General features: G+C 43.1%; 1 protein-coding gene across 1 annotated transcript in view; it reads left to right on the top strand.

Annotated features, from left to right (window-relative positions):
- The window catches only part of otogl (otogelin-like), a gene marked incomplete at both ends in the record, with an annotated part of 99,022 nt that overhangs the window by 15,679 nt on the left and 55,453 nt on the right, over positions 1-27,890 (top strand). The window contains 17 exons of the mRNA XM_080736916.1: positions 30-138; positions 764-810; positions 1,243-1,388; positions 1,609-1,735; positions 2,765-2,945; positions 3,592-3,716; positions 5,098-5,307; positions 6,372-6,540; positions 8,432-8,506; positions 9,156-9,199; positions 9,694-9,859; positions 10,908-11,015; positions 13,225-13,363; positions 15,645-15,779; positions 17,033-17,179; positions 18,073-18,192; positions 21,110-21,226. Coding sequence (XP_080593042.1) covers positions 30-138; positions 764-810; positions 1,243-1,388; positions 1,609-1,735; positions 2,765-2,945; positions 3,592-3,716; positions 5,098-5,307; positions 6,372-6,540; positions 8,432-8,506; positions 9,156-9,199; positions 9,694-9,859; positions 10,908-11,015; positions 13,225-13,363; positions 15,645-15,779; positions 17,033-17,179; positions 18,073-18,192; positions 21,110-21,226 — 2,165 coding nt within the window. The remainder of the gene's footprint in view (positions 1-29; positions 139-763; positions 811-1,242; positions 1,389-1,608; positions 1,736-2,764; positions 2,946-3,591; positions 3,717-5,097; positions 5,308-6,371; positions 6,541-8,431; positions 8,507-9,155; positions 9,200-9,693; positions 9,860-10,907; positions 11,016-13,224; positions 13,364-15,644; positions 15,780-17,032; positions 17,180-18,072; positions 18,193-21,109; positions 21,227-27,890) is intronic.

The following is a 27,890-nucleotide window of genomic DNA, read 5'->3' as shown; positions in this document are numbered from 1 at the left end:
CCGTCTTCATCTAATCTCCTGTGTTTCAGGTCTGATCCTACAGAATGGAACGTGTATCGCGGTCTCTCAGTGTCCGTGCGTTTACCACGGGACGTCCTACACACAGGGACACGTGCTGGAGCAGGGCTGCAGCGTGTGGTGAGTGTGTGTCTGCGTGTGTCTGTGTGTTTGTGTGTCTGTCGTTTTTCTGTACAAACTAACCTTACGTTGCTCTGATGAAGGCTCTTAGCCGAAGCACGCAAACGTTGTTTATTTGTGTGTGCCATTAAAGAAAGCGGAAATGTGAGTACTTTGTCCTCCATTGATTTGAAATTTGGGATGTGCTACCTTTTGGGGATTTTTTTAATTTCTCTTTTTGATATGTAGCCCGGCCTATACTGGATTTTGGGTCTAGCATTCCGCTGAAAAACCAATAATAATGGATTGCGTTTTATAGCACTTTTCTAAGCAAGTTGCAAACTCTAAGCGCTTGACATCCATTCATTGGGAAGTGAAACGGTGAACATTCGACGGCAGCGTCCTCACTTCCCACATTCACACACCAATGGTGGGAAGCTTGCAACGATCATCTACCGCATCTCATTGGAGGCAATGTGGGGTTCAGTGTCGTGGCCAAGGACACTTCGACATGTGGACAGGAGGAGCCGGGATTTGAACCGCCGACCCACGGAACATTGGCCAACCTACACTACCGCCTGACCCACAGCTGCCCATGTTGATGTGCGACCTCTTTTTCTTAATCAACTTTATGTTGTGTTTGCAGTGTTTGCATGGGAGGAGTGTGGAACTGTACCGAGAACAACTGTACTGGTGAGTTCATCCTCTGCTCTCCACATCAATCAGTTCCACGACTAGTGTTTTGTTACGAGGATACAGGTTCTTTAATGTTTGCAACCGATAGATAGAGAAATACTTTATTAATCCCGAGGGGGAATTCAGATATCCAAACCACTCAGGCCTCTGCCTTTATCTCTGTATGTCTCTCTGTCTCTCTTCATTTATTGATGGATCTTCTTTTTGTGTGTGATGTCTTTACTCTGCCGTATCTACTTGTACTTTTATCTGAACTGCTTTGCTGCCTTTTGGCAACTGAATGTCCCTGGCGGGATCAATACAGGTCCTATCTTATCATATCTTATCTTCCTTCTCTCCTTCTTCCATTCTCTCTGGCTTATCTATCTATTCCTACTGTATGACTCTCTCTCTCTCTCCCTATCTCTATCTCTCCCTCTCTCTCTCTAGTGGAGTGTTCTGTGGTAGGAGATGTATTTATGACAACGTTTGACGGCAGGATGTTCCTGCAACCGGGGGCGTGTCAGTATGTCCTGGCTAAGAGCCGCAGCAGCAGCAGATTCACTGTCACACTGCAGTACACTACCTGTGCTGAGGTAGTGCACGTGCACACACACACACACACACACACACACACACACACACACACACACACACACACACACACACACACACACACACACACTGACACACACACACACACACACCTGTGCAGAAATACCAATGCGTTCTTCTCCCACAGAGCAGACCCACACACGTGGCTCTCACACACTGCAGTGGTAGCTAACCTTCTGTCTTGTGTTGTCCTGTGTGTAGCACCAGGTGTGTATCCAGTCAGTGACGGTGGTGTTGGACGAGGACGTGAGTCGTCAGGTGACTCTAACCAGAGAGGGAGAGGTGGTGGTGGGGGTCAACCCAGCGCCTGTCCTGCCCTACACAGATGGTATGGCTTCAAACAGCCTCATGTTTTCACCTCACACCTTCCGTCCGTGGTGGAAAAAGTACCATACTGCAGTGGCGTCAGTTCAGAAAAAGCTAAGGTATGGCAACATGACTGGTGTCTTAAAGACACCAGTCATGTTGCCATACCTTAAAGGTGATACGCCATGAAAATTCACTTTTCCTATTTTAAAACCTTTTTTTGGGGTCCCACTAGCACCTTCTATCCTCACAAAGTCCCATTTCAGACCGTTGTGTCTTTCTCTGGTTTTGGGAAGGTGGAGGTTAAAAGCATCCCACGGGTTCTCAAAACAGGCTGTCCAGATTTGCTGCCGTTTGTGACGTCATAAACGGCATTTTTTTTTGTATGTTAGTATGTTAGTAAATGTGCCACAATACCTTGTTAAAGTTACCATTTTGTAAAATGTTGTAGTTATTTTACTGTAATTTAACAACATAATACAGATAGACAAAGAGACATTCATGGATTTATATTTAAAGGTAACTTTTATTTTCCCCCCTGGACCCAGGGTATGGCAGCTGCATACCCCTGCCATACCCAATTGACACCCCTGCCGTACTGCTTAAGTAAAAGTTTCAATACTGCAATATAGAAAGTAAATGTCCAGAATCCGTGCGTGCGTGCGTGCGTGCGTGCGTGCGTGCGTGCGTGTGTGTGCGCGTGTGTGTGTGTACTTTATGTTCTGTTTATTTGCCTTTAAAATTTACATTTGTATATTTTTCAATTTTGGCAATTTTTATTATAATTTATTATACAATTTTCAGATCAGTTCAACATATACAAATAACTATAATTATATCCCTTTTTGAGGACAAAATGTATTTTCCCAGGGATCCACTTAAATGACCACCCATGGGTCCCGGCCTCCCGGGACTCACTACTTTGAAAACCGTTCGACATCACCGAGTACAAGAAAGCTTTTCAAATTGCTTTTCTTCAGAACGGAGGCAGCAAAAAAGACTGAATGTACACTGACCATCTGTGCTTTGTTGCTTGCGCGCGTCGCAATAGATGCTGTGGAGGTGAGAAAGCTGACGTCTGTAGTCACACAGCTGAAGGCAGCGGGCATCGGGCTGCGGCTGCAGTACGACGGCCGCGGGGGACGTCTCTATCTGCATCTGGACAGCCTCTGGCACGGCTCCACACTGGGCCTGTGTGGAACCTTCAACGGCAACCTGCGGGATGACTTCCTGTAAGCAAGCACTTCTTCCCTGGATTTTCTCTTTTCTTTTTTTTTGTGGATTGATGCCCTGCTTGGTCATGCTGCAGCAATTTACAATTTAGGCATTTAGAAGATGCTTTTAATCCAAAGCGACTTACAATAAGCAGGTACATCAATATAATAAGCAAGATAATATGTCAGTACATCAACAACAATATAACAAATGCATAGGAATATCAATCTAGAAAAACAATAACATAGGAAGACCACGCACCTCAGTAAAAAGAAAAATAATAATTAAAAAAATATACATGAAGCTATCCAGCTTCATGTATGGTCATTGAGGGAAGGGGAGTGTTACAGTAAGTGCTATGGGTTTAGGCGGAGTCTGAAGAGGTGAGTCTTCAGTCCACGGCGGAAGCTAGAGAGTGAGTCTGTATACTGTAAGTGCGACAGGCAGTTTATTCCACAGTTTGGGGGCCAGAACATTGCTACTTGCCAAGTCTAAAAGCGTCACACAAAAGCTTCAACAGCCTGAAAACACAGTGTTTTGAGCCTGCAGATCTGCCACTTTTGATGCTTTTGAATTTGATTTAAATTAAATGACATTATTTCAACATTCAAAATTGGTATTGTTGGGATATATTATGTGTTTGTGTGTCTGTGTTTTGGGTAGCTCTCCAGCTGGTATGATCGAGGGCACACCTCAGCTCCATGCCAACGCCTGGAAGGTGTCGTCTGCTTGCGTGGCTCCCGTCAATCTGCCCAATATAGACCCGTGTGAGATGAACCAACACAACTGTAAGGCTTTGCCTCACTTTTTACCCTTCCTTCATTTCAAAGGAACACCGTTTTCAACCATATCAGCTAATTTGTTTCCCCCAAAAAAACATATTTTCACAATTTTACAATTTTTTTGAAAACTTGGCTGATAAGGTTAAAGACAAAGAGGATTCACTCTATCGATGATGTCAGGGTTTAGAACATATCATATTCTATCTATCTATTATTATTAAAAACCACTGATATCTGTATCTGTCTGACTGCGTGTCTGCGGAGGACTCACCAATTCTGGATTTGTGAAGATTCGCGTTACGTTTGTGATGCTTAGCCAGCAGAAGTCCCTGACTGGCCAAACTGGCCCGTCTACTTAACTGATTGGCCGAGCTCTGCTTCATTTGTGGCGCTTGGCAATTATGAGTGCAAACGTGATCAATGGAACGTGATCAAGCTAAATGCACTAAGCATGCAATGCGCGTGGAGCTGCGAGTACATCACATAACAGGAGTATTGCATAATTGGCACCGTGTATTCCCAACTTGCTTTGTTCCAGACTTGCATGGCAAGTAGTTCATGTACGATTAATTGCATGAGAGAGACAACCATCTGCCCAATGCACCACTCTGTACATCCTGACCTTCAGCGTGTATGGCGCACTGGAGGGAGGGGTTCTGCTGAGATCACAATGTAAATACATTTATGAGTTCACATTAACACTCCTGTGGGACATGACATGTGGGACATGTTTGACCACGTGTGTGTGTGTGTGTGTGTGTGTGTGTGTGTGTGTGTGTGCAGTGGCGTCAGTTCAGCAAAAGCTAGGGTATGGCAAAGATGGGAGTCCTCATGGAAAAGAGGCATTACATTTTGTATGACACAGTTCCATTGTGAAAATAGCCGATCTACATGCTCACAATCTACATGCTCACAACGCCTCGCAGCGCTGAAAAAAACGAGTTTTGTCAGTTTTTTACACAGGTTTCTACGGTGTCTTGGGCTGGATATGGCAGCCTGGAACGGTTGTTCAAGTGCAGCTAAACTTAGCATGTTAGTAAATGTGCCACAATTAACAATAATCCATTGCACCTGTGCAGCTGACCTGCGGAACCTGGGAATATACCATTTTGTCAAGCTGGGGAGAATACACGTGTGGAGAATATAATTATAATACCTTGTTAAAGTGACCATTTTGTTAAATTTTGCATTTGTAGTTATTTTACTGTAATTTAACAACATAATAACCAGCGCAGATACCCCACCCAGGGTATGGCAGCTGCATACCCCTGCCATACCCAATTGACGCCCCTGTGTGTGTGTGTGTGCGTGCGTGTGTCTGTGCGTGTGTGTGTGTGTGCATGTGCATGTGCTCTTGTGTGTGTATGTCCACCTGTGTATGTGGCAGTGTTCTATGCATCTCTGTGTGAGGTGATGCTGGGCAGTGTGTTTGAGCCGTGCCACGGCTACGTCAGTCCCTCTGTCTACCAACAGCAATGCCGCAACCAGGCCTGCCGCTGCGGGAACAGCTGCCTGTGCACGGCGCTCTCCCACTACGCCTACCTCTGCTCCAAGCATGGCGTGGACGTCAACTTCAGGACGCACGTCTCTGAGTGCGGTGAGTGTCTGATGCCTCCTTCACAGAACTTGATTTATACTCTTGTCACTCACTAGTTGTCATTGTCTTGCCAACAAGAGCCGATCTATACAAAGCTTAAAGGTCTTATGGCATCAAATTTCATTATTATTTATTTTGAGTCTTCCTGACCTCAATTACACCAACAACAACAAAAAAACAGAACTTTCAACAAAAAAACAGAACTTTCAACATTCAGTGGTTTTTCTGATATCTGTTGTTTTTTGAATTACTGGGCTCAGAAAAGTGCCTTTGCCTCTGGATGTACGGTGTACGCATCATCATCCAGGGGAGGGTGTGGTTGTAGGGGAGGGTGAACGCAACAACCAAAGTGGTGAATGGTAAATGGTGCATTGGACCGATGCAAACACAATGTAAAGTAACATCAAAGGTGATACACCCTCCCCTACAACCACACCCTCCCCTGGATGATGATGCATACGTCCAGAGACTAATGAACTCACCTTTCTGAGCCTAATTATTCAAAATTCCCATAGATTCTCAAGGAGTAAGAATGTCTGTCCCGTACATGTAGAATTGAGGATTGGTCAAGCTTCACATGACAATTTGGCCCTGCAGACAAAACTATTCATTCATTCAGAATTCATAAAAGTATAGAACTAAAGCACATAGAAAGTATAGATCTAGAACACAGAATGTATAGATCTGGAACACTGATTTCAAAGCTCTAGTACACATAGAATAAAAATTCACCGCTTCACTTTTTTATATCATAAGACCTTTAACAATACAACTCAATGGCTGCAAGTTGTTGGGGATAAGGAGAACCCATTGCAAAGAGTGTGTTTGTCTTTGTCTGCGTGTTTCTTTGTGGATCTATGCACGTGCTGCGTGTGCATACGATATGTGTGTATATACATGTTCTGGCTGTGGGCCTGCTAAAGTTTACTTTACAGGTAAAGTGTGTGTGTGTGTGTGTGTGTGTGTGTGTGTGTGTGTGTGTGTGTGTGTGTGTGTGTGTGTGTGTGTGTGTGTGTGTCTGTGTGTGTGTGTGCGTGTGCGTGTGCGTGTGCATGTGTGTACAGGGGTGGTGTGTCTGGGAGGCATGCTGTATCACTCGTGCATCTCGTCCTGCGGTCGGTCCTGCCGTGCTCTCTCCAGCTCAGAGACCTGCGATGAAGACGACTGTGCTGAAGGGTGTGGCTGCTCGCAGGGCGCTTACTACGATGACGTACGCCAGCGCTGCGTGCAGCTGTAAGACATTCCCATTCCCAACCATACATCAACATATCATCACTGTCAGGCAGAAACTTCACATCTCCAGTCCAAGTTTCACATTTGTATGTTCTTTTGGGGGGTAAATTACATCATACAAAAGTAGTGAAAACAGACGATCTACAAGCACACGCCTTGCATCACCAGTAAGACTCCCTAATCGGGAGATAAGCGACCGTCAGGTCTCAGCGTGATTTTAGGCCAAAATGTGTAGGAGCAGTGTCCAAAAATGTGTTTGGAAAAATCGGCCTGATGGTGGCGCTATATGGGACAGATCCATGTTGATGAGATGAGTGTAGACATACTGTGTACTGATTTGCGTGATTTTAGGGCAAAATCGGTAGGAGCAGTGTCCAAAAATGTGTTTGAAAAAATCAGCCTGAAGGTGGTGCTAAATGGGACAGATCCCTGTTGATGACATGAGTGTAGAGCAAGTGTGTACCGATTTGCGTGATTTCAGGGCAAAATTTGTAGGAGCAGTGTCCAACAAAAAAGGAAGGTTTTGGACATACAAGGTTTCCACCCGACAACGACGATATTAATGTTGGTCAAATAAACTGTACAGCAGGGTTTCTTGAACATTTAATGTCAAGGACCCCCAAATGTATTTGGCCATGGGTCCCATCTGAAAATATTTTGTGCTACGGAACACCAGAACAGAAGATTTGTGTTGTTAAAAATAGCCAAGGTTTAAAATAGGGTTGAAGTGGTTAAACTGAATAGCTGCCTTGATTCAAGGCAGGACTTACCTTCAGGGTAAGTCTTCTTTTCTTACCCTCAGGGTTGCAAGGACCAACGCCATTGATTTCCATTGTGGAAAGGAAACATTCATAATATTGCTGTCCATAGTTGGAAAGCAATCGAAGAGAAATGCTTTTTGGAAAGAGAGTTGACACATACTGTATAACACCGGTATTTGATATATATATAGGTATACATTATTTTCACTTGGACTTGAACCAAGGTATTTCCGGTAAAGGGAAATAATGTTTTTGGTAAATGACTGCCAGCAATGCACTACCAACCTATCTTGCAGCCATTAGCGGGAGGTGGGACTATTTTAAAATCTATATTTTGTACTTGGACTTGATTTCATTGGCTGGAATTCCTACTGCATGATGAAGCATCAATATTTATTTTCAGTTTTCCATTAAATATGAAATGAATTACATTTAGTCCATACCCAGGGATGTGCGTAGCCCGTTTGCGTCCAACTTCGTCCAGGACACTTTTTCAACTCATCAGTAATGTTGCCCATTATCGCTTGGAGGCTTGAGTTTCTTCATCTTGCCACGGCTTGTACAGTCATGTTTATTTCAATGCTATATCATTGTTTCTGTGTAATGCTACTCATTCATTCATTCATTCATTCATTCATTCAACCTTTATTTAATTTCTTGGGGATACAATTGAGGGCAAGCCCTCATTTTCAACGATGCAGAGATTACAAACAACAACAATAACAACAAGATAAGAACAGCAAGATAAGACAGGGTATGATTTGTAAATACAAGCAAAGAATATAATAAGTACAATAATAAAAAAGCTTTTTTAAAGTTTTTAAATTGTCCCAATGAAAACATTGATTCAAGTTTTAAAGTGCATTGTAACTCATTCCAGCTATGGGGGGCGCTAAAACATACTGACTAGTCTGGGGATAGACCAAGTTCAGAATCAGACTTACCAAGAATGCTATTAAACAGTTTACATTTTGGAAAATGTAAAAATCTGCTTCGGCAGTCCCTGCCGAATACCAATGCTTTTTGCCCATGTACAATTTCAGATAGTGTGGGAGAAAAACATAATTATACAGACCAATTCCATGTCCAAATCTTTCAATTCAATTCGATGCCTTGTGTGTGTGGTTCAGGTCTCAGTGTCACTGCTATTCCATGGGTGGTGTCTCCCAGCCAGAAGAGGTCACCTTCAGTGCTGCTGGACCCTGGTGAGTCATCGTCATTACTCTGTTACTAATTACCACGATTATTGTAACTCTGCTACCTGTTACTCACAGTGTCAGTACTCACTCAGTACCGTGTCCTATACTGAGAGTATGAAAGTATGTTTCAAAATACAATTAAAAAATACTAAAAATGTAGTAAGACCCTGGAAAGGCGATTACACTTTAAATGTATTTTAGATATATTTTGTTCTATTCAAAGCATTTTCACCCATAGGTATTTTTGGGACAACCTGAACTCCAGGGAGAGAGAGAGCACTAAAACTCTGCTGCCTCTCGCCATTACACACACAGTTTACAACACACCACTACTGCACTGTCACTCTGTCACTTTGAGGACACCATAAAAGGGCTTGAATGACGATCTTCACTCGGATGAGATGAGAAACGAGTAGCCCTTAAACCTAGCCTTGTCCTTGATGACTTTGCCCTCTCTAATCCCACTCTCACTCTCTCTCTCTCTCTCTCTCTCTCTAAACCTCCCCACCACCACTGACCCCACTCTCTCTCTCTCTCTCTCTCTCTCTCTCTCTCTCTCTCTCTCTCTCTCTCTCTCTCTCTCTCTCTCTCTCTCTCTCTCTCTCTCTCTAACCCCCCCACCTCCATCCACTCTGTCTCTCCAAACCTCCATCAGCCTGTGCCGAAATGGGAAGTTGGAGTGTGTGCAAGAGGAAAGAGGTAAAGCCACCCCCACCCGCCCCCTTCCTCTCCTCCTGCTCCCGAACTCTCCTCCCTCGCCATCGCGCCGACAACAAAGTGCCGTTTCAGGCCGTGCTCCCGTCTGCTGAACCCAAGAGCTTTATATGTCTGAAGTCGGAGCTGCTTTCCCAAGATGCTTATGGGGGCTAGAGGGAGGGGGGCTGGTTCCCTATGTGTGTACAGTGTGTGTGTACTGTGTGTGTACACTACAGTGTGTGTGTGTGTGTGTGTGTACTGTGTTTGTTTGTGTGTGTGTGTGTGTGTGTGTGTGTGTGTGTGCGTGTGTGTGTGTGTATGTGTGTGTGTGTGTGTGTGTGTGTGTGTGTGTGTGTGTGTGTGTGTCTGTGTGTCTGTGTATCTGTGTGTCTGTGTGTCACCGTGCTTACGAGTTTTCACGCGTGTTAATCGTTGAGTTTGTGTGCATGCATGTTTGTGCCTGTGCGTGTATGTATATGCGTGTCTGTGCGTTTCAGAGCCGGAGATGGTGGAAACGGGGGAGTGTCCTGAGGGGAAGGTGTACCACAGCTGCACGGAGCGCACAGGGGGCGTGGCCTGCGAGCCCACCTGCCGGAACCTGATGTTGAACCTCACCTGTCCTCCCAACACGCCCTGTATCTCCGGCTGCGTCTGTACTCCAGGGTAAATGCAAGGACTCGCCGCTGCTAAAAATAAACCCTTTTCCACTGGACACTGTAACTACATTTCACATCGTCAACTTAATGACTTTGTAGGCGGCCGTACTACTTTTATGACTTTGAATGCGTTCGCTGTGCGTTTGACATTGTGTGAGGCTGAGTCCTGACGGTCTTCATAGTGTTCAGTGAGAGAGCTGCTTGTCAGAATTGTGTGTTCCTGTTTATGTGAGATGTGTTTCGTCAGTGGTGGAAAGTAACTAAGTACATTTATTCAAGTACTGTACTTAAAGGACAACTCTGCCCTAAATAACGTCTAGGCTCATTTTCCTACACATTGATCCCAAATGACTGTCCATTGAGTCCATTAGGCAGAAATGTCCCTGTTGTCCAGTTTCCCCAGCAGAAGCTTAGAGTGGATCCCATAAGCCTATCGCTTTCATGATATTTTTTGTGGTGAAAAATTTTTTTTTTTTTCATGAACATGTTACTAGTTGTCATTACAAACACATCCATGCCTTGGTTGTCCCACACAAGCCGCCGTAGTCTGCTAAACAGATGTTAGGCTGTTCTGTGTTTTTGCCAAGTCCCGAAAAAGACACGCTGCGATTGGCCAGCACAGTCACTTTGATTGGCAGTTGTGCTGAATGCTCACCCCAAAACATGATTTACAAGACTGTGGCGGCTCGTGTTGGACAACCAAGTCATAGTTTAAAAGCGATAGGCTTATGGGCTCCACCCTAAACTATGAGGGCTGCTGGGTTCTACTGGGGAAACTGGACAACACTATCATTTCTGCCTAATAGACCCCATGGACAGTCTTTTGGGATAAATATACAGTAAGTAGGAAAATAAGCATAGATGTTATTTAGGGCTGAGTTGTCCTTTAAGTACATTTTGAGGCATTCGTACTTTACTTTTGGTAGTATATTTTGATGCAGATACTTTTGTAATTTTACAGAAGTACATTTTGAATTCCGGACATGTACTTTTGACAGAGTATCTCTACATTGCAGTATTGATACATTTACGAGCACTGTGTTTGGCCCACATAGCTTGGTGCTGCACCGCGGGGAATGCTACTATCCAGAGAACTGCCCCTGTGCCTGGATGGGCCTGGAGTATCTACCTGGGGAGACTGTGGAGACCCCATGTTACAGATGGTATAGCCCTCATCTTTTACTATGATCTGTCTGGGGAGACAGTGGAGACCCCATGTTACAGATGGTATAGCCCTCATCTTGTACTATGATCTGTCATGCATCCATTATATACCTTGTGGTCTTCACTATGATACAGTAGATGTGTTTAAATTAACATTATCCACGATTCATTATTATAGCCTAACAACAACATAAGGTAAAAGACATTTGATAATATTAGAAAATAGAATGGAATAGAATAAAAATAGAATAGCCTTCGTTTGTCATTGCACAACAACATTCAGTGCGACCCCTCAGTAGTACATACAATATAGATAAAAAACACCAGCAACAAGCAATGCAGCATATTACATTCTACAAAAACTATCATTAATTTGCTGATAAAAAATATAAATAAATCCTTATTTCATCATCAAATCTACCAGTATATTGTTGTTGTCGGGTGGAAACCTCTTATCTCCAAGTTTCAAATTTGTACGTTCTTTCGCAAATTAAAGCCCTGCTTCATCATACAAGGCCGTCGCACAAAAGTAGTGAAAACAGCAGATCTACAAGCACACAACGCCTCGCGGTGCGAGGCGTTGTGTGCTTGTGGATCGGCTGTTTTCACTAGTTTAAAGTTATACCATGTAACTTTTTTATAAAACAAATCTTAAAAGTGTCCTAACTCTTAAATCGCTAAAGTTTTAGAACACCCACTCCGTTATTTTCAGCTTCTGAAGCCTTCTCTTTATATATTTTCTTCTAGCAGTGACAGGGGCGGGATTTCCCGGCAAAATGACGTCATCATACACTACCGGCCAATCACAGCGAGGGTACACTGCCGGCCAATCACAGCGCATCTTGAAGTGGGGTCGCTAGCTATCACAATAGGGCGGCCATATTTGTAGGCGCCCGTGTGTCTCTATCTATACTCGGGTGAAACACTCCGTTTCTCCGGAATGCCTGAACGCACAGGAACCAGGGACCCCTCCAAAGATAGATCTCGGCGAGGTGGAGGCAGACGCGGGGGTGACGCGGGGGTGTGAGGCCCGGTCCGCGGCGAAAAACGGCCGAAAGACGCAGACGCTACTGACCACTAGTTGAGCAACTTACACAGTATAGCTTTAAATAATTTTTAAAATGATAAATGCAAAACCAACGGTTTTGGACATACAAGGTTTTCACCCGACAATGACGATATGCATATTGAAGATTGTGCTTTTGATTTCAAACCATTTCCCTCCAGCACTGCAGTGTTGTACCCGAACGCGTTCAAAGAACGATCGTTCATGAACACGTTCATATTTTGGGCGAACGTGAACTGAATGTCCTTTGTTTTTGCTTGATGAACGAATTGTCGAACGCGATCATTCTGACGCCCGTGAACGGTGTTCGTCGGCGTTCGTCGGCCGTTCATGCGGCGGTCCGCGCCTCTGTGCGGTCGTCTGTCCTGTCCTCTCGTCTCTCTTTTCATTCACATGCTCCAATAGTACGCACTGCACGCAGCTCCTCGTGAACGTTGATATGCGGTGCTGTCTGCAGCTGCACTGTGAATCTCCTCCTCGTTACGTCTCGCAAGTAAAGCCTGACTATACTTTGTCATGTGTGTTGCACGGCGAAAATAGCTGATCTGCAAGCTCACAACGCGTCGCATCCACGAGACAACGTGAGCTTGTAGATCAGCTATTTTAACCAATGCGGAAACATGCTGTGCGCGAGGTTTAGAAACTTCTGCCTTTAGCCCTTCACAATAAAGGTGCAGGAAGACTGGGCACTGGGCACCTAAATATTGTGGGCACCTCAATGTTAAGTTGGATGAAATTATTGCTGTGTGTGGTTCTATATGGGCTGTGTCAATAATTTTGACAAATAATAGCATGCAGCAACGTTTTTTTTTTTTTTAATAGCCAAAAGTATACAAATATTATGGTTAAAAAAGAACGAAAAAGAACTAAGTTAGTTCATTTTGGGGAACCATGAACTTTAGTTCAAAATATAGAATTATGAACTAGTTCATTTTAGAAGTTTTGAACTTGAACTTGAACTAGTTCATTTTTAAAGTGAACTTTCCCAACACTGCAGCACTGTTAGAACAGTATATCGTTGATGTGGTCATTCATGATATAACGTCTTAGTACTTCCTTTGTAATTCTCAATTGAACTGTCCCAGTCTATGCTACTTTATGTGTCTTCTTCTCACGTCTGTCCACCTTCTCCGTGTCCACAGCGTGTGTCACCATGGCTTCTTCAACTGCAGCTACTCGCCTTGTCCGGCGGTGTGCACGGTGTACAGTGACAGACACTACCATACCTTTGATGGCCTGGAATATGACTACTACTCTGACTGCCAGGTCTACCTGCTCAAAGTGAGTGAGGAATGTGGTGTGTATGTGCACGTGTGTGTGTTCTGTGTGCGTGTGTGTGTGTGTGTGTGTATGTGTGTATGTGTGTGTGTGTGTGTGTGTGTGTGTGTGTGTGTGTGTGTGTGTGTGTGTGTGTGTGCGCACGTGTGCGTGCGCGTGTGTTTATCTCTCCATCTGTGTCTGGGTTCCTGGGCTCCAGAGCGTAGATGTGTTTGGCGTGTTGCACAGGAAAATCGATTCTTGTTTAACGGGATGGAATGAAGTGCAGTCACAATAGAGGGCAGATGGTGTGTGTGTGTGTGTCAGGGAAGTGTACGTGAGTGGGAGTGAGGTGGTATGTGTTTTAAGGGCAAAGGAGGAGCATCCTGGACATTTCCTGGCCAAGAACTGATTGGGATCTGGGAAAGCAGATCCAAGGAGCTCGTTTTCTAATCTTGGAAGAGAAAGTGGCTTTTAATTAGAGCAGATTGAGGTGTGTGTGCGCGCTCGTGTGTGCGCAAGCATGCACGCGCGAGTGCGAGAGAGGGAATCTAAGAGTGTGTGTATGTGTATGTGTGTGTGTGTGTGTGTGTGTGTGTGTGTGTGTGTCCACGTGCGCGCGCCAACGTAATGCAAGCGGACGTTGTGCAAAGCTGTAGCGACACAAAGACAGCACTGTTCGCCACAAACCCCAGGGCTCCTGCGCTCCCAGGGATATAGAATTAGAATTAGCAGAACAGGCATTCCAATTCAAACAGAACGGACCGACCGGCCACGGCGTGGACCCCGGGACAACCAAGAGGCTGGTCGGGGCCGTGTCTTTAATAGCCTAGAGTTGCTTCCTCTTCTTGTCACCTTTCCCTCGACCACACTGACAGCATTGAACTGAACTGGAATCGGGTTCCAAGTTCGCATCCGTCCACCTATGGCTCTCTGTTGTCGTTTTCTACACAGTATGTAACGTATCCCTTGTGTGGAACTGGCAAACCACTTGCATTATGGTATAAGCTAATGGTCTGCTTTTGTCTGACCTTTTCCCAAAGTGCTTTACAATGTATGTATTACATTGACCAAGTCACACAGTGACAGAGGAGGCAGCCATGCAAGGCCTGTCTGGAGCAGTTAGGGGTTCATTGTGTGTTGCTCAAGGACGCTTATAACGCATGGAGGAGGGGAGATCAAACCGAGAACCGTGCAATTCCCAGACGGCCACCCCACCTCCTGAACCACTGCCAGCTTAACAGGGATGCTACTGTATAATGTTAGTAACACTAAAATAGTGCTGTGATCAGTCTAAATCTTTTGTACCGGCTGCCCTTAAGCTGTACAACGAGACACATAACGGACGAATGAAAAGGACTTCCTTCCTAACTTAGACTGACGGAACTATTGCTGTATTGACTTTGACCTCTAAGGACCTTCCAGGGAAAGTGCTCATGTGCGTCTTGCGGTGACATGCTTCCTAGTTTCTTCTTCTCTGAGCTGTTATTGTTTTTGTTTTTTTCGCACTGTTTTTTTTACTTTGCACTATTAAGTTGGAACTATTGCTGTATTGACTTTGACCTCTAAGGACCTTCCAGGGAGAGTGCTCATGTGCGTCTTGCGGTGACACGCTGCCTAGTTTTCTGTTTTTTTCGCACTGTTTTTCGACATTGCACTATTAGGTTGTGTTGGTAGTTTCTGAGTATGTGTCTTGTTTAACAATGACAGTGAGATACTTGTTGCACTAACTAGCATTGACTGCTTTGGTCTCTTTTTGTAAGACACTTTATGTATATATACTTATATTTAATTCGCCCCCTCTATTTGATGCACCTTCTCTTTTTTGGTACTGTACTGCTCTTGTTTTTACTCTTATCTATTTTTTCCTACTTCTCTGTAACTTTGTAAATAACTGTATACTGCTGTGCTACAACTGGACAACTAAATTTCCCCCTTGGGATAATAAAGGTATCTATCTATCTATCTAGTCTAGAGAGCAATGGTTCTCAAACATTTTATTGTCATGGACACCCAAATTGATATGTATTTGGTCTTGGATACCCATTTGAAAATGTTTTGTAGCAGGGACTCCCATAAGTTATTTACGAAAAATGTAATATGATGAATACATTTGGAAACCCCCGAAAGACCCCTAGGAGTACACAGACCCCACTTTGAGAACTAGTGGTCTAGAGTGGAAAGAAGAGACACTGGGAAAGAGAACATATTCTATGATTATAGAGACACATTCTATGATTACACATCCAATAACCATGTACAGTAATTGTGATCATTCCTATTTGTTTGTCCTGTTTGTCTCCAGAGCGTAGGAGAGGCCGAGGTGTCCGTTGTGGCCCAAAACAAGGACTGCTATGAAAGTGGCATTGTCTGTATGAAAATACTGGTCGTCCATGTGGGACTGACCAAGATCTACTTCACAGACAACTCTGGCAACCCTGTATGTACCATGACTGCACAGTTCAATGACAAACACAGTTCAGTTAACACTCTGGATTGTACTGTGTGCACACTGAAAACGACACACATTAATACCACATACAGCATGCATTCACAAACAAATCATACACACTTGTACTGTATGTATTCACACACATGTGCACGCAGACAAGCACATAACAGTAGCAATACCAAACATACATGCAGTGGTGTAAAGTAACGAAGTACATTTACTTAAGTAATGTAATTAAGTACACTTTTGAGGTATTTGTACTTTACTTGAGTATTTCCAATTTCCAATACTTTTACTTCTACTCCACTGCATCTCGGATGCACATGTTGTACTTTTACTCCACTACATTTATTTGAAAACTTTAGCTACTAGTTACTTTACAGATATAAATTATTTTCTAAAACATACATTAACCACTTTAGCTCTATTTTATACCATGGCTATTTGAAAATAGCTGATCTACAAGCTCACAACACATCGCAATGCGACTCAGTGTGAGCTTGTAGATCTACTATTTTCAAACATTTTGTACTTTTACTTTTCGTGCTTTAAGTATATTTTGATGCTTACTTTTATTCAAGTACATTTTGAATTCCGTACTTTTACTTTATAACAGAGTATTTCTGTATTGCAGTATTGATACTTTTACTTAAAGGACAACTCCGCCCTAAATCACTTCTAGGCTCATTTTCCTACTTATATTTATCCCAAATGACTGTCCATGGGGTCTATTAGGCAGAAATGCTCCTGTTGTCCAGTTTCTCCCAGCAGCTCTCATAGCATAGAGTGGAGCATATAAGCCTATCATTTTTACACTATTTGTTGCGGTCAAAAGTGATTTATTTTTTCATGAACATCTGTTTAGCAGAGTGTGATGGCTTGTGTGGGACAACGATGACATGGATGTGTTTGTAATGATAACTAGTACCACATTCATGAAAAAATAAAATCACTTTTGACCACAACAAATAGTGTAAAAGTGATCCACTCTATGATATGAGAGCTGATGGGTTCTGCTGGAGAAACTGGACAACAGGGGCATTTCTGCCTAATAGACCCCATGGACTGTCATTTTGGATCAATATAAGTAGGAAAATTAGCCTAGAAGTGATTTAGGGCGGAGTTGTCCTTTAAGTAAAGAATGTGAGTACTTATTCCACCACCGCATACATCTCTGGATTAGTTTTATTTTATTTACAAATGTGTAAGCCATGCTTGTCCTGTATTTGTCCTGAACTCAGAGCCCGTCCACCGTTGTGGGTCGGGGGTCGGAGTTTGAGCTGTGGAACGCAGGCTACTACACCGTGGTCCACTTCGCCGGCCAGGACCTCACCATCCTCTGGGACCGCAAGACCACCGTTCACATCAGAGCTGGACCGCAGTGGAAGGTCTTTATGGACTGAGACACATTTGTACAACCCGCACTGAAAAGAACCATATATTATTAGGGCTGTACAATGATGACATCTTTATTGTATTTGACGATTAAATGACGCTCTAATAATTGAGATTTACGATTTAATCGTGTTTCTGTCATGGAACATTAAACATTATGACTAAAATGTACATTTCTGTTTGGCTTTTAGGCCTCGTAAACAAAAGGGCAGATATGACTAATAACTTTATAAAAACAATAAAATGAAAAGAAAATTTGAAAAAAATATATATAGTCATCCAATGTCACATTGACACGAGCTTGTAGATATTTTCACTATTTTTGAAAATGTCTAACATTTTTCAAATGATTAGAACCATCAGGATCTCAAATAATTGCGATTAGGCGATTATGTAATAATTGTGACAGGTAGGGCTGTTATTACATAATCGTCTAATCGTGATTATTTGACATTATCGCAATTATTTTGTCATAATTGTCATAATCGTGAATGTTGAAAAATGTCCGAAATAGTGGAAATAGCAGATCTACAAGCTCACAACGCGTCGCATCACGACGCGTTGTGAGCTTGTAGATCGGCTATTTCCACTATCAATGTTATTTTTTAAGTAGTAAGTTGTCAAATATGTCAGTAATGTATTTGTATATTTAGGTTATGTGTCATATCTACCATATGCAACTTCAAAGCCTAAAAGCCAAACAGAAATGTAATTATCAACGACAAATACACAATTAAATCGTTAATCGCCAATTATTTGAGTGACAATTAATCGTCATGTAAAATGTCATATCGTGACAGCCCTAGTGACAGGCCTATAAATATATGAAGTTGCTTGAAGGTTTTGTATGATACATTTTAAGCATCCTTTTTGCCGTTGCATCCAGGGCCTGCTCAGAGGGTTGTGTGGGAACTTTGACACGGTGACAGTGAATGACATGACCACCTCCAGTCACATGGAGGTCAACAACGCACAGAGCTTCGGAGACAGCTGGGCGCTGGGACAGGTACAACTGACCTGTGATCAACTCAGCGTGACATTTGTATTGTTTATTGCAGGGGTCTTCAACGTTTTCAGGCCAAGGACCCCTTAGTTGAGAAAGAGATGAAGCGGGGACCGCCACAACCTTTTCATAGATTCCATATTTCATTGTTTGGCAGCACAATCATCAGTGTATTTTGGATTCATGTCAACTTCAACCATCACTACTTAAAGGTGTATTCAGTGATAATGAAAGTGGCCGGGGGTCATCTTGTCACAGCGTGGAAATGTTTAGTTTTTTATAGATTTTCTACACCATTATAATGTTCTCGTTTTGATCATTAGACCCAATCACTGAATATCGGTAGGCCTACGTCTCCAGCTTCAGGATATGTATGATACTGATTTACTACCAGACTGTGGCATTTTATGAGTTCAGTAGTTTACAGTCTAGGCATTTAGCAGACGTTCTTAATTCAGAGCGACTGTGGTTCTCAAAACTTTTATTTTGACCATCATAACTAAACATCATAACATAACTACGGCCATACTCTACCCTGATTGGTCGAGGACTGGCTGGCCACCTCTGAAAACCAAATCTAGCTATGCTCGCAACACGGGCCATGGTGGAAGTCCTTTTATGGTCAGCACACATTCTAGTGAGGAGAATGAATGGAAAATGTACCAATTATATTTTTATTTGAATGAAATACAATCACTGAATATACCTTTAATTAACCTTTCACATTGACCTTTCACTCTGTACTTAGTCTGCTCTTTTTCCCTTCTACACCAAACCTCTTTGCCGAAAATAGCTGATCTACAAGATAGATCTGCTATTTTTGGCTAAAGTTCTCAGAATATGGACGTTAGGGTTCAAGTGGTTAATATAAATCACACAAAGACTTGGAGGACCCCCAGTAGTAACTCTGAGGACCCCCTAGGGGTCACGGACCCCCTCTTGAAGACCCCTGGTTTATTGTTTATTTGCACATTAAAAACAACACATTTGTAACAACAGCATAATAGTGGATTGTACTGGTGAGATTTAGAAAACCCTATGGGACATCTTTGTACCAATATCCTGACTGACGTATCAGGCCCCTATTCTTTCTTTCCATCTCTGTTTCGTTCTCAGTCAAAGGGCCTCCTTTATCAACAATCTAACAAATCCCAATGTGGGATTTATAAAAGCATTCATATATAATATCAGTTTGTTCATATGATCCAATGAGAATTCTCAAGTGCTTCAACCTGTTCATATTGAGGACCCCCTCGAAAACGAGTTGCTGCAACTCAAGGGGCTTATCTTCTAGTGAAATGTCAAAAATAAATATTGTATGCGCACTCCATTCAATATTCTTTGCTCTGGTACGCTCCGCTCACATGCTCTGTTTGGCAGAGAGGGGAACAGGGAAGGATGGCATAATCCTCCACACGTGTTACACCCTGCCAGTGAAACTCCTCACTGTCAGGTGAAAAAATAAACAGCTAGTGATTCCATGTGTACCTGTGCTGCCGTCCCCTTCTTTTTTTAAATTTAATTTTTATCCCACGATTTTGCAACCCATTTTCACTCAGTGCCAATTGCCTATGTAATCCAGGGCTCTGCTCTCCCTCTGCCGCGCCTGGAGAGACAACGGACTGACCTCATGCTTCCTTCAATGCATGAGTAGTCCAAGTTGTTTCTTTTCACCTGACAGGGGGGATTTCCCTGGGAAGGACGTAGCACGTGGAAGGAACACGTTATTCCAACCAGTTCCTTTCCCCTCCATCAAGCGCCCCGGCTGGCCAGGGGGAGGCATTATTGAGACCAGGATTACTGCATGTTTTTGTGAGGGTATCAACCCTAGGAGACACGGGGAGAACATGCAAACTGCTGCCGTCCCCTTCTGTTCAAATCTGGGATCGCTACACTGCCGCATTTAAAACGCTACTGCGCGTACCGTGCGTCTACTATTTGAAACCCTACTGCGCATGCTTCGTCTGCTTCGTCTTCATGCTATCGTCTGAAACACTAGTGCCCCTGCTCTATTGCCACCAATGTTGGAGACAATCCAGGAAGTAGAGTACTCTTTCAAGCCCGTTTGCTCTTGCTCAAAGTTTCACTCAAAGTGAAGCTCTTTTTTTGAGCGGTGGTCACACCGTCTCCATAGCGTGGCCGTGTGTGTATGTATGTGGGTCCGTATGTAGCCTCAAGCCTGTGTGTATGTATGTGGGTCCGTATGTAGCCTCAAGCCTGTGTGTATGTATGTGGGTGGGTGCGTCCGTATGTAGCCTCAAGCGGTGTAGTACCTTTTCTGACCACACATGTTAAGGGAGGGGCGCTGTTTTCAGGCCAGGCCAGACCAGGCACACACACACACACACACACGCACACACACACACACACACACACACACACACACACACACACACACACACAGGGGGGAAGGGGGGAGGGGGGGGGGGGTTGGTGGGTAAACCACCGCTCAGTTCACACGGGTGTGATTTTTTTTTACTTCTAAAGGCTCATTCATACTCCAGAGAAGGTGAAGATCAATTCACCACATTGTAGTTTTCTAAAGTCAGAAAACGACAACATTACGTGTTTATGTCATTAGCCGCGGTGAAGAGCGCTTCACTGCAAACCCTGACACATCTCCCCGCTTTTACTTACTCCGACATCACCTCATCACCTCTTCACCTAAAAAGGTGAGGAGCTACTCACTTCACCTCAGAGTATGAATGAGCCTTTAGCCTCTCCCAGGTATCTCTCTCTTTCTTCTCTCACTCCTTCAAAGTCTCTCTCACTCACCCTCCTGCGCTCGCTCTCCCAATTTTGTGTCCATCTCCCCGGAGTGGTGATATTTAAGAGTAATCAGACACTTTATCACCTCCTTGGTGTGTGTGTGTGTGTGTGTGTGTGTGTGTGTGTGTGTGTGTGTGTGTGTGTGTGTCAGTGTGAGAGTGATTATGTAGTTAAGCGACCGTGTGAAGGAGACTTGGCCAGGCAGCCGTACGCCAAGAGAGAGTGCGCTATCCTCTACAGTGACATCTTTGCACCTTGTCACAACGTGGTATGTACACACACACACACACACACACGCATAGACATAGCAGACACACATGTATGTTTAACCAAACGCATGCATGCATGAAAGTGTACACGCATGCACGCATGCACGCACACTCATACCACCCCACACACACACACACACACACACACACACACACACACACACACACACACACACACACACACACACACACACACACACACACACACACCCACAGACACACACGCACACACACGTATGTATGCATGCACGCACACACACACGAACACACACAACTGTATGGTGCTTTGCAGCTGTAAGGTTATCCTGCTGGCAGTGTGGCAGTAGGTTGGTGACAAGGGTATGGGAACTGTTCTTATCTGATCCAGGGCAGTAAGCTCTGGTCCTCAGAGATCAACACCAAATACCACAGATACCAAATACAAAGCTTAATCCCCCCCACACACTCACTCACGCACACACACCACACATCACACACATACACGTGTTCTTGCATTCACTCTGTGTCCTACCCACACACATACACAAACATACTCTTTTTTTATGCACAGTCACGTACGTCTAGTTTGCCTACACGCATGAATTCCCATTACAAATCTCAGGATCACGCAGATGGGAATTTGTCATAATATGTAATCCTCTGTTTGGCCAGCAGATGGCAGTAAATGCACAAGCTGAGCTGCACTACTTACTGCTGACTTTTCTGTATCTTTGTCAATTATTCTTCATAAGAAGCCAAATATGCACACCCAGTGGCAAATGCTGGGTTGAAAAATACATGAATAAAATACAAACACTAGCACATTTCTGTCTTTTATTCCAGTCAAGTACTCTGGCACTGGAAGGAGGAATAAATTAGAAGAGGTTGAGATTTAGGTTTATTTGTCTATGAGCAGCAGTGTATGAGAATAGTTCAAGAAAGGACACTGCTTAACACAGTTAAGTCTTAAGCTTAGCACAGATACACTCTTATCAGGAAAAGGCCCTACTGTATGTAGGGACTGAAACATATTCTATTATTCATTCTAACCCCAGAAGGCTTAGGGGTGAACCGTCACCAAAAATAGCGATCTACAAGCTCAAAACGCGCCACTCTGTGTAACTCAAGACTACAGGGTTTAAGTTATTAGAATGCATTCTAAAGGCCAGTTCAGATCTAAGATTTGTGATTAGATGGGATTGAAACAGGTGAGTGGTTCTTGCAACTGAACCAGAGATATCATTATGCAAGAAGCTAGCTAGAGCCATCTATTGAGGGTTATTTGTCTGTCTGTGTTTGTCCTTAACTAATGTTGACGACTTGGACAGATTAGAGCCACATTCCTGGTACACATTGCCGATAGGTTAACCTGGTCTCTAGTCTCTACTAATTCACATTCACAGGTTTTATACTTTCTGAAATATTCAACTTTAATTTTATTGAGTAAAGGAAGTCAATGGGGCTCTGATCGGACGACCAATTCTGGAGTCAACAACACCATACATAGGCCTACTGTATAGATCATATATAGACACATGCTGTCACAGGCTGTCACTTCCGCACCCACGGCCAGAAAAACGGTACAGGAGTATTGGGAGCAGCACCACCAGACTTTTGAACAGTTTTTATCCAACAGTGATGAGACTGTTGAACAAGACCTAAGTCTGGTGACACTGCACAAACTGAACTGAAATGTGTTGTAAAAGGACACATTTATTTTTTAATTTATTATGCACATAGTCATATATTATTGCATTAATATGCAGATTGTTATTTATGCACTTTATGCTCCCCCCTCTCAATGAGAACTTTGTATCTTTATTATTTAACTCCATTGATGAGCTTACACAATCAAGAATTTCACCCACCTATGTAACGTGATGTGACAATATAGATTGATTCTGATTCTGATTCAGGCTGGCCACATTAAGTCCCACATCCACATTGGAGTCACACTGTTCACATTCAGCAGTGGGTCGACTTTTATTTTCAATTCAATTCAAAGGATTTTTATTAGTATGAGAAAACATACGTTTACATTGCCAAAGCAAGTGTCAAAAATATAATTAAAAACAGTCTGAAAATGGGAAACGTACCGTATATACAGTCGGAGGGGGTACAGCGTTGTGTGAACAGAGCTATGTCACATTGTGTCATTATACATGTTATAAATACAGGGTATTAAGCTTTTTGACACAGATAGCAGCAATCTTTTGCAGTCTCTTTGGAACAAATAGCAGCTTTTTTTTGCTTCTCAAAATGATTTACATAGTATACAAAAAAGCCTCAGATTTAAAATGCGGTTAAAGGTAGCAGCTCTGTTTATATTTACAGTAGGTCTTGGAGGTCACTCAATGGTTTGTAGTCCTTTAGGGTGGTTTATTCCATTCTATAGCCATCTTTTAGTTCACAAATCTTGCTACTGTATTCGCATATTGTTGTATTTTCTCTCAGTAGGTATGGGGAGTTTTGTGAGCTTTTTTTTTTTTTTTTTTTTTACATTTGCTGGAGGTCACCTTCAGATTAGATTTGTATTATTAACATTCTACAATGATCCTTTACCCATCAAAGTGATGAGCACCTTGATTTGTAAAAAAAAAAAAAGAAAGAAAAAAGAAGAAGAAAGAAAAAAAAACCTTGCTTTGATGTAGTTACAGTACAGTACTTATTATCCTGAGATTCAAGATGTGTGATTTGACAGTTAATCCCCTTAGGCAACGACACTGCAATTATTCTCTTTCTATGAAACAGTTTAGTATCATCACAAATCTGAGCACGCCTTTAAAGAAAGTTACGACCTTGATGATTTTGTTTCATAAAGAACAAAGGAAATGTGTCCATTTGGAACCCATAGAATCTATTTTCTTAAATACATCTTGTAAAGGTATCTCAAATTCAAATTAAAGTCAGTAAAAATTAACTCTGTGGTGGTAAATAGTTAGTAACCTATCGTCACTGTCAGGCAGAAACCTTGTTTCTCCAAGTTTAAAATGTGTATGTTTTTCATTCAGTAAATTAAAGCCCTACTTCATCATACAAAATGTCGACACAAAAGTAGTGAAAATAGCCTCGCGGTGCGAGGCGTTGTGTGCTTGTAGATCGGCTATTTTCAATATTTTAAATCGTTTTTAAAATTATAACACAAAAAAGGACGGTTTTGGACATATAAGGTTTCCACCCGACAACGCCGCTATGTTTGTGCAGCCGTCGCCACCAGTGTGGACACGGGGGCTGGGTCATTGTGTTGTGTGGAGTGACCAACTCATCGTTGATCTGACGCGTCTGTCACAGCCCTCATCTGCATGGGCCCTGAGAGTGACCCACATCCCATTGTCCCCACGTCTCCTCCATCAGCACCACTCTGAATTATTAAGCGCTCACCCCCTAACCCGGACCTCCCCCAGTCTCCCCCACTTAGAATTGGCCTGGTTCACTTTTTGTTTTATATAATGTACTGTATCTCTCTCTCTCTCTGTGTGTGTGTGTGTGTGTGTGTGTGTGTGTGTGTGTGTGTGTGTGTGTGTGTGTGTGTGTGTGTGTGTGTGTGTGTGTTTATGTTTATGAGTTGTGCACGCGCGCACATTTGTGTGCTCGTGCGACCAGAGCCCAACCGATGCTGATCCTGATTTTGGAGAGTCCTAAACCATTGGTTGCCAACGTTTTGAATGCAAAACTTGATTAGATTTAAGTCTCTATTTGAGAATATTTAACTTATAAGCAAAAATGTTAATAAATATAAATTACTTGTTGATACATTAGATAATAAATTAAACAAACTGAACTTTTTTTTAAATTATTTAATCGCTTAATTCCGGTTCAAAGATGAAGACACGATTTAGTAAGGGAAAGTTAGCCGAGTATTAAATCAATCTGGGAACTAAATCTAAATCAATATCTTTCTTCACAAATGTGTTAATAAAGGTGTCTACTGTCACCTCTGAACTTTCTCAATCACAACTCCCTTCGGAGACTTTGTGAGAGCCAATCAAAGTTGGGGGTATCCCGAGGGCCTGGGATTAAAGGGGGAAAAATAAAAAATGGCCAATATGAGCGTATGAGGTGTGTAATTAGGGTATTTTGGGGCTGGTGAATCCATTCCGACCATTAGTTATCAGTAAAAATGACTCCTTGGCCATAAAATAGGCCACGAGAAAAAAAATGGTTGGAGTAGGGTTTGAATTCATGAAAACTATTCAAGATCAGGCGGGTAAGCGCACATCATGACACACATGATAACATGATACAATCTGACAAGGAACACTCAAAAAGGTTTAAAACATAGGGACTAACAGGGGGACACAGGTGAACTCGAATGACATGATTGGCTAAGCCTTAGGCAATTAGGCCTATTTTTTGGCCAAGGAGTCATTTAAACTGAAAACGAATGGTTGGAATGTATTCAGCAGCCCAAACATACCCTAATTACACACCCCATATGCTCATATTGGCCATTTTTTTCATTTTATCCCCTTTAATCCCAGGCCCAGGTATCCCGATACCCCCAACTTTGATTGGCTCCCACAAAGTCCCCCAAGGGAGTTGTGATTGAGAAAGTTCAGAGGTGATAGTTGACACCTTTATGAACACATTTGTGAAGAAAGATATTGATTTAGATTTAGTTCCCAGATTGGTTTTACTTTCTATGGAAGTTCTTTTGCACAAAAATTCAATAATATATGCGTCAATGAAATAACAGATACACAGATAGATTGATTACCCTGGCTGCATATTAATGTCTGTCTGTCTGTCTGTCTGTCTGTCTGTCTGTCTGTCTGTCTGTCTGTCTGTCTGTCTGTCTGTCTGACTGACTGACTGACTGACTGACTGACTGACTGACGCACGCACGCACGCACGCACGCACGCACACACACACGCACATGCATCTGCAGGTTCTCATACTAACAATACATAAATTTGGTAATCAATTAATTCAATAAGTTGGGAAATATAACTATAAATGTAAGCAGGATAGATAGAGGCCTGCCCTATGCCATAATCAAACCAAAACAACACAACTCCAATAGGCTACTCATCATCTCACAACAAACAAAACTGTGGTGAATAGCTTGATAGCCCATCAGTGCCAACGCAGACTTCAAAGGTGCAGTATCAAAGGCAGGGACAGGGTTGTAGACGCACAGCATGAATGGATGGTGATCGAAGATTAATAACTTCCCCATTCAATCAAGACTGATTGAGATGATGTCACGATTTCTCCTGTGAGCTTTTTAAACAGATATAGTGCTCCCTCTCTCTTTTTGAGCGAGAGAGAGCGATAGGTGGTCTACACACACACACACACACACACACACACACACACACACACACACACACACACACACACACACACACGTAGGTACGGGTCCATTTGGTGCATTGCTCTGAAATTGTGGATTGCTCCAACCAAATCGTCCCTCGGGGACAAATGAACTCATATCTATCCATCTATCCATCCATCCATCAGATGGATAGATTCGGCGGCGGCGCGCTGCGGCGCCTCGATCCTCTTCTTCTGCTGAACATCTGGCGCGAGTCCCATCGTTAGAAAGCCTATAGCCTACATTACAACGGTGCGCCTTGTATAGCCTATATATATATTCCATGTTTGGGCCAACGATATCATTTGATAACAGACCCCATGCAGCCAGAACAACGACCCGCGGAGGGTCGGGATTGGTCGCCAGACTCGCCAAACAGCGAAAAATAGCCGATCTACAAGCTCACAACGAGGTGTGTCTACAGACTCACAACATGCTTGCGAGTTTGCAGGTCTTTCGGTGAGCTACCCAACAATTTGATTAAAAAAGCCATGTCACAGTGACCCATGTTGTAATTTGGCAACATGTTCTTGAGACTATTTATTGTTAAATCAATAGCGTTTGATTGATTGATTGATTGATTGAGGACTTTATTAGAAGTTTGCATAGGAAAAGGTACAGTTTCATGACGGTACAGTTCACTGGTACAAGGTCTACTAAAAGGAGATCCATGAAAAGACTAAGCTTATTTCCACTGGAAACCATTGAAGTATCTCATATCTATATTTATTTCTCCTAATAATTAACAAATTATTAAGCCAGCAATATACAGCTACGTGATTTCATCTGTTCTGTAGGATATTATTCATTCATTATAATGAGGAAAGGAACGTGCATCGGTTGCTGTCCGTGGTCTTGGAGGCCCTAGTAGGGTGTAGGGGGCTCCGGTGGGCCTGGCCCCAGGTGCCCACTTTACGGCGGGGTAGCAGTGGTCCACGGGGCCCGGGGAGCTGTGGCGGCTGCCTGCATGGGTGTCAGCGCCGCCTAGCTCGGTGGGCGCACAAAGCCTTATAGCTCTGACAATTCTCAACTGTAGGCCTATATCTGTATTCAGTGTACTGTGTTTTAATTGCCCCTCCATCAAACCATCAAGCTTGAAAAAGCGTTTGTGTGCGGTGTGTGTGTGTGTGTGTGTGTGTGTGTGTGTGTGTGTGTGTGTGTGTGTGTGTGTGTGTGTGTGTGTGTGTGTGTGTGTGTGTGTGTGTGTGTGTGTGCGTGCGTGCGTGCGTGCAAGACCTATCGCTCTCTCTCGCTCAAAAAGAGAGGGAGCACTATATCTGTTTAAAAGGCTCACAGGAGAAACCGTGACATCATCTCAATCAGTCTTGATTGAATGGGGAAGTTATTAATCTTCGATCACCATCCA

Source organism: Nannobrachium achirus, assembly GCF_963921795.1.
Source record: "Nannobrachium achirus genome assembly, chromosome: 11".
NCBI classification, from domain to species: domain Eukaryota; kingdom Metazoa; phylum Chordata; class Actinopteri; order Myctophiformes; family Myctophidae; genus Nannobrachium; species Nannobrachium achirus.
Note: the sequence above shows the minus strand (reverse complement) of the source record. Positions and strands in the feature narration are given on the sequence as shown.